At 43.2% G+C, this 11,570-nt stretch overlaps 1 protein-coding gene across 1 annotated transcript; it reads left to right on the top strand.

Moving 5' to 3' along the window:
• The first annotated feature begins 230 nt into the window (after positions 1–230).
• Positions 231–9,363, top strand: LOC119308759 (sodium/hydrogen exchanger 6-like). The gene is made up of 22 exons (XM_037584901.1): positions 231–568; positions 1,257–1,308; positions 1,440–1,499; positions 1,660–1,684; positions 1,751–1,836; positions 1,914–2,025; positions 3,435–3,497; positions 3,591–3,610; positions 3,688–3,785; positions 5,306–5,334; positions 5,735–5,766; positions 5,861–5,908; positions 5,983–6,043; positions 6,135–6,232; positions 6,630–6,705; positions 6,790–6,809; positions 7,222–7,319; positions 7,416–7,525; positions 7,916–7,993; positions 8,320–8,417; positions 8,503–8,585; positions 8,761–9,363. Exons 1-22 carry the CDS (start codon positions 355–357, stop codon positions 8,802–8,804), a joined length of 1,605 nt encoding a protein of 534 aa, XP_037440798.1. The 5' UTR covers positions 231–354; the 3' UTR covers positions 8,805–9,363.
• Positions 9,364–11,570: the final 2,207 nt, after the last annotated feature.

The following is an 11,570-nucleotide window of genomic DNA, read 5'->3' as shown; positions in this document are numbered from 1 at the left end:
ATGTTACAGTAACTAGCTATGTTACTACATGTCTTTTTTTGCTCATTAATTACTAGCCACATGATCTGTTTTATTTAGAAATGTGTGATGTTACTATCTATGTTATTCCCATCATGGGTAGTCTCAGGCTAGGCACGAACCAAACAATGCCCGTACAACTTTTTTTTATGGAATGCCCATGCAACTCCAGGAGGTGAACAAAACACGCTCTCTGTGCTAGAAAGTGGCGGCCCCACCAACAAGCCGCACTTTCCAAGCTTCCTCCCAGTCGTAGCCCGGCAGTCTTCCGGAAGGCCCCGATTGACTGATCCCCGCGTCGCCGGCCGCCGCCCCCAGCGTTTCTCGCCGGCCGGCATGTCGCTGGAGCTGAGCATGGCCCTGGCGGCGCCGCCGGGGGGTGGGCTGCTGGCCCCGCCCCCTCCCGCCCCGCCCGGCAAGGAGCAGCAGGTGGCGGGGGTGGGAATCCTGCTGCAGATCTCCATGCTCGTGCTCTCCTTCGTGCTCGGCCACGTCCTCCGCCGCCACCGCTTCTACTACCTCCCCGAGGCCAGCGCTTCGCTCCTCATCGGTATGTTTATGTTACAGTACGCACGCCTCCGCGGCCGAGGCGTCTGCCTGACCCTTGCGTCTGAACCCTAACCCTGGCCGGCTGCTCGCACGTCTGATAATTTCGTAGATTCTGGAAATTTCTGTTTTAGTTCTGATTATCAGCCCCGTTTCTTTCTTGTTTGGCCTTGAGCTGGCACAAACCGCAGTACCGCACAGAAGAACGGGATAATTAGTATTTCTGCTAACTTTAAACTAGGCTAGTAGCAAGGTCTGTTGTCTTGCTATCAGATTGAGTATATACTTGGGGTTTAAATCCATTCATATAATGTCATGCCACTGGGAATGCGAAAAATGTTTGTCGGTCGACTTGTATATAACTGTAAATTTCAGTTTCGAGTTCTTTGAGATATATCATTCAAAAATAGTAGCTAGTTTGATGAACCCTGTTTTATAGTGACCCAGTTTAAGATAAGATAGTTGTTCAAAATGTGCCATCAATTTGATGCAGTCCAACAGTAGCTCATCATTTGATCAAGGAGAACCATTGCATAAATATGTGCTTCCACGAAGTCTTTCATTGAATGAGCAAACTGATATTTGAACAAGAAAATAAATGGAGATCTCCGATTGCTCTATTGTTCATTTCATTTCATTTGTTATATTGTGGGAATTCTTTGACTTACGGAACTTTCATGACTGTATTACAGGACTAGTTGTTGGTGGGCTTGCTAATATTTCGAACACAGAGACCAACACTAGGTTCGTTGATTTTGTAGTTTCGTTCTTATTTGGATTTCTGCATCATTTGTGTTGTGCTCACTGTAGCCTAGATCTTACACACAATGTTCACATGTTCCACTTGATCATGCCTTGTTCCCTCTGATTCGCAGGACATGGTTCAACTTCCATGAAGAATTCTTCTTCTTGTTCTTATTACCTCCTATAATATTATATCCTTTTTCTTCAGTCTTCTTGTTTTTAACATTGCTAGTACCTTGGTGACCAAAATAGGCTTCCTAACTTGTAACTTCCCCATATACTTCTCTACCCTCCTAACTGGAATATTTCTCTTTTCCAAATTGAAACTTGTGTTCCTTGACTTCGGTGAACCCAATCAGGATTCAGCTTATCCCCAGTAAGTACTATACATTGATAATACTTTCTTTATCTAAGCTACTTTTCCTAAGACGTCTCTTTTCAGAAACCATTCTTTGCCAACTTTGGGGCTATTGTAACTTTTGCCATTCTTGGGACATTCATCGCTTCCATCGTAACAGGGATGCTTGTGTAAGCATAACAAACTTTATTTGTCTACTTCTATTAAAATCTCTCATCTTCTAAGCCTGTATCTGTTTTCACTGCAGTTATCTTGGTGGACTCACATTTCTAATGTATAAACTTCCATTGGTTGAATGTCTTATGTTTGGCGCTCTTATATCCGCGACTGATCCTGTCACAGTATTATCAATATTCCAGGTGCCTAGCTTTTCTTTTCTCCATCTCATTCTCGGACCTTTATAGTTGGCTATATTTGTTCCGAGTCAGTTTTACTCTGTAGTGATTTAACTGTTGTTGTGGGCCTTTGCGCTTTTATTCCCAAGGATTTTGGAATGGTGTAGTGATTTAACTGATGTTGAATGCAAATCTTGGTCAGGAACATATCACTATATCAGTAAATAAGTCACTAAAGTTGTCTCTGTTGTTTTAAGAAATGCGAAGGATCTTATTTCCTAGTTTTCCACTAGAAAACAGACTTCCTCATGCTTGAAAAGTGAAGCATCATGCTTTACTAATGTAGGTAATACTTGGTAAGTATGTTCCATGGGCTAGTTGTAACGCCCAGCCACAACCAACGGTTCCTGTTACGACCGGTGGGATCTAGATTAGCCCCACATAACAACACTGGTCTTTCTTATGCACTTTGTCCTCACTCGTTGTAACGCCCAGCCACAACCATTGGTTACTGTTACGACCGGTGGGATCTAGACTTGCCCCACAGAACAACACTAGTCTTTCTTACGCACTTTGTCCTCACTCGCGCGCACCCGAGATCAACTTCCCAATCGGTCACCCATCCTTAAATTGCTTCAAGTGAAGCACACTTAAACTTTGAGGTTCCTTGCGGACGGGCTCCCAGAAAAGAAGGAATTCCTTGTTGATATGAGTACTCCATCATTACTATTAAGACATGATGTCACATACACCCCCACTCAAAGGAACCGACGTCCTCGTCGGCCCAGCAGGAACGTTCCCTCTTAGCACACGCCTATGCACGCCAGTGCCAGCATCCACATGTGCCCATGCGGTGTGCCACGATGGGTCACACATGCCATGTACATGTCTGCGGCACTGACCCGCACAAGCCTGTGTAACCGTGAGGGACGACTCTGATACCATCTGTAACGCCCCTGCCATAGCCACTGATTCTCGGCCGTTACGCCTGGCAAGATTTAGACTAGCCCCACAGACCAACACTGGTCTTTCCTGTGCACTTTGTCCTCACTCGTGCGCACCCGGGATCAACTTCCCGGTCGGTCACCCATCCTAATGTTGCTCCAAGCCAAGCATGCTTAACTTTGAGGTTCCTTGCGGATGGGCTCCCGGAAAAGAAGGAATTCCTTGTTGATATGAGTAGTCTATCGTTCCTATTAAGACATGATGTCACACTAGTCTGAAAGTCCATATTTCCTCTCACGGTCTCGCCTGCAAGATGAAGCATCATAGCATATAAATATTATTAATGTCAGCATTTAGAGGTTCAGTTGTTACATTGATGGCCAGTATTTAATGCCACATTTGTTGAAGAGGTAATGCATATGTGCGACCCTGACTATGCTGTGTCCCTGAACTAATGACATGAAACTTGTGATATCATTTCTGTGCAGGAACTGGGAAGTGATGTTAACTTGTATGCTCTGGTGTTCGGCGAATCTGTTTTAAACGATGCGGTCTGTTTTTACTTGTTTCCAGTGCATGCAAGTATAGTCAGTACTTCCTCGTGCCTATGACTAACTTATATGTCTTCTATTTGGAGAGTGCAGATGGCAATTTCTCTTTACAGGTTTGTTTCTATCAATGAGCCTTTACATAATTCTTCCAAGATGTGCACTTCTTGCTTATGTCCATTATTTTCTTCAGGACAATGTCATCAGTCAGGAGTAATGCAGCAGGAGGCGAGAACATTTTTATGATGATTCTACAGTTCCTTGAGATCTTTGTTGGTTCAATGTCATCAGGTTAGCACCAGTGCCGAAGATAACACTTTTCAATTTGATATAAGACTGCCATGACCATACATACTTAGTTACACATTTTGGGCACTTACTAGCTAGAACATTTTAGTAATGACTAATCACAACTCTACTATTAACTTTTTTCAATATACAGCATTCATTATTTCTTCATTTTCTGGACGTACGATGCATGACCCTTAAGGGATTACTGTTACTTAGTTACTCAGCTTGATCCATACAACACAAACTTTATTTCAAGCCTCGATCATCAAACAAACTGTACTTCTAAATAATCAGACTCAATCCGTATTTTCTATTGAATAGCTGCACGATTTGCTGAGAAATAGCCAACCCCTGATCCGATTGACCGATCTAGATCGGGGTTGGTATAACCCCCAGTTCTCTGTCTCTGTGTTCGCAACCTGCATGGACCGATGTCAGTTTCCATGTCGTTCAACAGTGCTGCTGCCCTTGCTGTTTGATCATGGTGCTTCCTTTGCCACTTTATCATCTTGGTGCCATCGCCGTGCACAATCTCTATCACCGTCTTATCGCCATCAGTGTCGTCCTTGAGGAGTAGCAGGTATGGCTGCGAGAAGGGAGATGCAATGCAAGGGTGGATGGCACGGTGGGGAACAAGCAGCAGGGAGGCAGTAGAAGGAGTGTGGGAGATGGGGGAGAGTACATGTGGAGGTGGCGTGGTATAGCAGATGGCTATTTTGGTGTTTGTCCATGTATTTCATTCCTGATTTGCGAATCAGAGTGTATACTCCTCATGAAATTCAATTCATAGGAAATAATAATGAATGGCGAAACCAAATCATCAACCGAGCGAACCGCAAATCTGGCAATGCACATGCTTCCCAAGCATGAGTAATGCTGGAACAGTACTGCTATGCATCACTAGTGCTGATCCATTGCAGTTCTTGTGTCACTTTCATGATAAACTGTATCTTTAATGAATGAAAATTGCGAGAATAGATTAATTCGTTGTTGAGGTTCAGTTCGCATCCCTTTATAGGGATGACTCGATGCACTGCCACCATTACAAGTTTTGAGCAGCAAAATTGGCCCAGCTGCATTTATGCCATTTGACATATGATTTCTACGGTACATGTCAGTACCTGACCTCAGCCTCTATGCCTACTTGTGAGCTTTGGAACTCTGTTCCTAGTAGCAGGACTTAATTCTTATATTGCTATTCCTTCTACGGATGTGCTCATTCTGTATTCCTCCTGGACATCTTGAGGATATGGACTTAACATGTATTCTTCCCTCGTACACATGAGAGACACTGGTACGCTGCACAGAGTTATAAACTTATAATATGTTTGGATCACAGCCCCTCTTTGATGTTCCTTCTCGTGCAGTTCTCGTTAACAATACATGTGACCCCAGAGGAGATGCATCAGTATCTTAATAACTTAGGGATAATTTTTCTGGATGATAATATATTTCTGTATTTTTAGTTCTTTCTGATTTTGTAGTGTCTCATGTAATCATTCCATTTCTATGATTTGCAGGTGTCGGAGTTGGATTTATCTCTTCTCTTATATCCTTTCTCATTGTCTTGCATACAAAACTCTATTTGCAAGTTTGCCTCATATGATTTCTATAATTCATGTTCTGTATGTTCTAGTGAACTTCACAGTACTGTTGCTTCTAGTCCTAGACAACTGTTACTAGTGAAATGTTGTTCTTAGATAGCTGCAACCAAGAAAATTTGGTACAATCTACATAATATTATCTCGTTTCCCATTGTTGGCATCACATACCCTTTCTTGCCCTACTGTAAGATGCGTCGTCATTCTTATTTGCTGCTTTTTGGGTGTGTGTGTGCTGGGGGGGGTAGGGGTGGAATGCACGATGTAAATTTGGATTATTTCGGCATTATTCCATCCTCACCACTTCCTATACTGTGTTGATATTGTGATGCCTTGACCACCTGGTACCTATTTAAATATGCGGGATTGGATATTGACAAGTAAGTCATATCATGTTACCTATTTTCAGTCTTCACTTTAAATAAATTGACATATGTTGCCAGTTCTAAATTTGTGGTATGTTTGCTATTTCAGTCTTCAGAACTTGGAGTGCTGCCTTTTTGTTCTCTTCCCATACTTCTCGTAAGGACATTTGAAACTTCACTCTTTCCATTTTGGGTATTTTTTTCATTGAACTGTTTCACTTTAATTTTTAGGTATATGTTAGCAGAAGGACTTGGCTTGTCAGGAATTGTTTCTATACTATTCACAGGGATGGTAGGAACAATATTGAGTTTATTATGTGATATCTAGTCATGTTTCTACTGTGGCTATGTCTCCTGACATCATATTTGCTATTTCTTCTCAGGTTATGAAGCACTATACATACTCTAATCTGTCAGATAACTCGCAGCGCTTTGTTTCCGCCTTCTTTCACTTGCTATCATCTTTGGCTGAAACATTTGTGTAAGCCCCGGGACACTCATAATGAGTAACTAGATAACGCCCCGCGTGTTGCTACGGATTATTTAAGCAATGAACTTATGAAAAATAAAATTAAAATATATGAAAATAGTACCGTACCACATTCAACCTAGAGGTAAATGGAGGGTGTTGCATGTTATATTGTCTTGTGTCAAGTTCAATTATTTATTGTTGAAAAAAAATTATGTGGAGGGCTTTCATGTTCTTTGATGATGTGGAGGATTTGCATGTGTTGGAAAGTGGAAACTGAAAAGTTGAATGATTGCATGAGCGGTTGGTGATGTGGAGGGCGTGCATGTGGTGGAAAGTTGATTGATTGCATGTGCTTGATGTTAACTGCACTCTTTCGCCACAATTGACTATTTTTTTATTTTTTCAGCTTCATTTATATGGGCTTTGATATTGCCATGGAAGAGCATAGCTGGTCACACGTTGGGTTCATCATCTTCTCGATTGTATCCTTTGTTTTACTTTCACATATCACCAGTTGGGTCTATTCAATTCTTTGCTTAAAATTTGGTTCCTTGACTTAACAATAGATATTTATAATTGTTGCAAGGTACTCCTACAGCTATGCCCTTGTTTCACATATATAGTACTACCTCTGTACCAAAATATAAGACGTTTTTGTAGGCTAGACGTCTTATATTTTGATATGGAGGGAGTACCTACTAAGTTACTAGACACTACAAAGTTGAAAGCATGTTTTGTTTAGATCTCACAACTGTGTCCTGCACTGTTTGAGCATTTAGCAATGGTCATATTTTGATGTGTATAAAATACTCATGCCTTGTTACGTGTTGTTAGTCACATACTTGAATTGAAGTCAAACTGGGTCTGCAATGATGTAGAACATGTAGAAAATAATGCATAACTTACCCCAACTATTGAATTTGTCATATCCAATTAAGTTCAGTGGTGAAACAAGCACACTCTCTGACATTCTTTCCTGCAATTTTGTTTCTTTGTAGGGCAGCAAATGTCTTTTCTTGTGCCTACTTGGTTAATATATCGCGGCCAGAACATCGGCGTATACCTCTAAATCATCAGAAAGCTCTTTGTTTTAGTGGTGAGTTTCATTATACTGTAGTTGGCAACTTTAGACATATATATGATAAAGGCTTCTACAAAGCCAATTTTCATTATTTGGATTTTGGACAAATAGGGCTTAGAGGAGCCATGGCTTTTGCGCTTGCTCTCCAATCTGTGCATGAACTTCCTGAAGGACATGGAAAGACGATATTAACAGCTACCACAGCCATTGTCGTTTTAACGGTATTTGCACATTTTCACATTCTTTAATTTTGAGCACTAGTCAAGAAATGATGAAGCTTTCAATTGGGATGGCATTTTTTATATGTGTATTGCATTTCTTCGGATGGCATGATGTGCTGCTTATAGTTTTTGCTAGTTGGTCCACTTCTATATTAATTAAGCTTTTATTTTGCTCTGATGCACATCACAAATATAGTTTCATAGAACAAACTATTTTGCCGAAATAATTACGTAAACCTAAGGAGCACATAATCAAGTTGGTACATCCTTTCTGTGCAGTAAAAATTCTTTGTAAGTGTTGCATACATGGCTGGCACGTAATTCCATATTACCATCAGATACTCTTAAAGTGAGTTGCACAACTCTCATGAATTACTTAAAATCATGCAGGTTCTTCTTATTGGAGGGTCGACAGGCACCATGTTAGAAGCTTTGGATGTAATTGGTGATGAAAATACATCAATAGAAGTAAGCATTGATTTGGTTTTCTGTTCTCACTACTTCTATTTTCTGTGTTTCTAAAAAAACTCACATTCTTTCTGAAAATATGCTATTTTTATGCTATTAATTTAATGCTGGGATCCACTGGAATTCATATATTTTGGGGTAATAGCTACTCAGGGTCATATTTTGCTATGGGCCTACAAAGCAATTGCCCTCTAGCTGGGTAGCTGATATTTGTAGGTTCTTGTTTATATTGTATTATCATGCTGTGTGGCACAGTTTGCTTGCTTTTGATATTTCCGAGGATAATTTTCTATTCAGGACTAACTTCTGTGTGCCACCATTCTCAGACTTACGAGGATAACAATGGTTACATTCCCCCAACTTATGAGGAAGGTACATCGTCTGGAGGAGGATTGAGAATGAAACTCAAGGAGTTCCACAAAAGGTACTCGTTGTCAGATCATGTATTTCCATTTGCATACAAATGATTACTCCGCAAACAACTGATTACTGTTCAAATGATGACACAGCACAACATCGTTCACCGCCCTTGACAAGAACTATCTAACTCCATTTTTCACGAGTCAGACTGATGACGATGCTGATGATTTCGGTAAGTAAAAACTATTCCATCGGTGGCCAGAGTGCCCACATACATGATTACTGCAGATTGCAGAATGAACTCTTAGTTCGAAGTGTGTTGCGTCATTATTTTTAGTTTTTCCATCTGCATAATTCACTCAAGAGTGTCCCTGAAATCGCATTGCTCTCTGCTTGGTTCGCGACAGGTGATCAACCCCAAAACCAGAGACGAGGGTTCTATGATCAATAGCAGAGTTTGACTAGCTATACATGGTGCCAAGTGCCAGTGGACTTAATGATATCGTAGAACGTGGGATCCAGATTGGAACCATTAAACGATATAAATACACGCCTTTGCCTTGGTTGAGTAGCATATGGCAGAGCATACTGTAGGATAGAAATCATAAGCCTGATCAGGACAGCATGCCTCCTGTATATATTTACAAGGCTCAAATGGTACATGGTGGGGCTCCAGTTGAAAAGGCAAAAGTTCTGTGACGAACTTTGTTGACCCAAGCCCTTGTCTTACACCAGATCATTTGTTTCCAACAGCTCATCGCTGATCATTGCCAACTGCATTGGCTCGGAAAACCCTTGTTGTGAAGTGAACTTACCGCGATTGAACATTACTGTGATGTATTCCAGTGAAATCTAAAACTGTTCGGGGCATAACTAAGCTGTCACGGAAATGCCTGTCGTGAAGCGACAATGTAAGATAAGCCCGTCTTACCTCTGTGGTTCTTGATGTATGTTTGCGGTTGTCTGCTGTTGTGCAAACTGGTATCTGCTGTGTCGCTGTATGTTCCTGATGTATGTTTGCCGTTGTCTGTTTTTAATTTTTAAAAACGTTTCAGTGTTTCAAAAATTCTGAAGAAAATCCATAGTATCATGTGGATGTATACTGCATGTGTGCAAATTTTCATGGCCAAATACATTGACACGCAAAGTACACAAGAATAACTACTTGGTGATTTTAAAAACAGTTAACCGTAATGCACTGTTCACTATATAAAACCATCCATATGTAAATGTTGAATTCTTTTCAGATTTTTTTGAAACTTTGAAATGCGATATTTGAATGTTAAATAAAGGCTCCATGGAATCCGAGCACAAAAACGTTGCATTTCTCTCTCTCTCTCTCTCTTTTTTTTGAGAATAACGTTGCACTTCTCTTAACAACCCTTGTGACTACATCTCCTCGCCGTAGTATATAAGGTGAAAAGGGGTGAGACATGGACAGGTTCACTCAAATCTACATGCAAGACAAATCCTCTGTAATCACTCAGTTCACGTATAGCTGGCCAAACGGGCCGGGCTAAACAGGCCAGCCTGCGAGCACGCCGACATGGCCTGCCATGGGCCAGGCACGGCATGGGCTAAATGGGCCGTGCCCGGCACGCGGCACGCCTTGGGACGTGCCTGGGCCTGGAGCCTGGGCACGCGGGCCGGCACGGCATGGCCCGTTTAATTCTTTTATATATTTTCAGTTTTTTTATATATATATACCTAAAATATAACCTAATAGGCCTAAAAACCAGCCCAACAGGCTGAAAATGTGCAGTCCAGCGTGCTAAACGGGCCATTGGGCCGGCCCGTTTACTAATCAGGCCGTGCCTGGGCCAAGAAGCAGCGCCCGTGGGCCGACACGGCACGGCCCGGCTATTAAACGTGCCATGGCGGGCTGTGCCGGGCCAGGCACAATTAGCACAGGGCGGGCTGTGCCGTGCCGGGCCGGCCCGTTTTGGCCAGGTCTGAGTTCACGCATGAGAGAAAACATCCAAACAAAGGTATACCATTTGCCCTCCCTCCCCCCCTGAAATTCCTCTCTAGTTCCGCTTAGGAGAATGTGTGAAAAAAATGTGTGAAAATTATTTTTAGGGAACATAGATGAGAAAAACAATAGTATATTTGGCCCCCTCAAGTCGACATGTTTTACCATTTGCCCTCCTTTCTTCGTGAACTTCCTCTCTAGTTCCGCCGCTGGTAGGGTGTTACCCTTAGAGTAGAGGACTCGTACAACGATCTGAGTCTCCTCCGCAACGGTCACTATCTTGATCTCGGGATGACGAATTCCGCATCGTCCCGACTCCCGATCTCCGGGAAGTTCAAAACCCGCTTTGGCTGGTCTAGCCGCCAACACACCTTCTTGAAAGCGCGAGCGGTGACGTCCGGCTCGTCATACGTGCCGAGCCAGTACTATCGCTGTCGTGCGTCAACCCGTCCGGAGTCACGCAGACGAACGTCGTGGAAGCCGGTGGAGTTCCTCGGTCTGCGGCGCGATGACATACATTGGCACTGGCGGGCGAAGAGAGGTAGGGGTGGATCTACGGCACGACGGTCGACGGTGGGTTTCACGCACGCATGAGGGTAGTCTCTGGAGGGTTCACTGCGCGCGGCACGCAAGTCGTGCCCGTTTTTGCGTTTGGGCATCCGGCTTCGTGATCCAAATATGCATCATTGGGCCCAGATATTTTAGCCACCTCTAAAATAAGACCACAAGTGTATACGTTTAGGGCTGTTGCTGGAGCTCGTTTTTCAGCCGAAGTTGGGCAGCCCTATTTTAAGGCCGCTGTTGGATATGCTGTAAGTTCCTGAGTTGAATTCCCGCAAAAGGAAAGTTTTAAGAGCTGAATCATTGTGTAACTTATCGACACGAGAGATGATGCGAAGTGGTGGATTGATCTTGATCTGCCGGCCTTGTTTCTCCCTCAACAAGCCATCATCCATTCATGATTCGTCGGCGATCATCCTGATATACAGAGACAAACTTCTTCGGGGCCCACCTCCCAGTGGAAACAAACCCACCTCCTCCTCCGCCTCCCGTGCCTACCGTTGAACGACCTTCGACGCCGGCCACCCAGACCCGCCCCCCTTCCCCGAACTAGCCGTTACGCTCCTCTCATCCCCTCCCACCCCGAAAATCCATCTCATTACGCCTCAACGGCTATTTTTACTCCCCCTCCGCTTCCGCTCCGATCGAATCCGATCCCCGCCCCCCATGGCCGCCGCCGCCGCC

This window comes from Triticum dicoccoides, chromosome 5B (assembly GCF_002162155.2).
Source record: "Triticum dicoccoides isolate Atlit2015 ecotype Zavitan chromosome 5B, WEW_v2.0, whole genome shotgun sequence".
NCBI classification, from domain to species: Eukaryota; Viridiplantae; Streptophyta; class Magnoliopsida; order Poales; family Poaceae; genus Triticum; species Triticum dicoccoides.
This window is presented reverse-complemented; position numbering and strand designations above follow the sequence as displayed.

Coding starts and splice junctions, on each gene's coding strand:
- LOC119308759 (XM_037584901.1), top strand. CDS start 355: ATGTCGCTGGAGCTGAGCATGGCCCTGGCGGCGCCGCCGGGGGGTGGG. Junction 7,320..7,415: donor GAAAGCTCTTTGTTTTAGTG/GTGAGTTTCATT, acceptor TTGGACAAATAG/GGCTTAGAGGAGCCATGGCT. Junction 7,994..8,319: donor ATGAAAATACATCAATAGAA/GTAAGCATTGAT, acceptor CACCATTCTCAG/ACTTACGAGGATAACAATGG.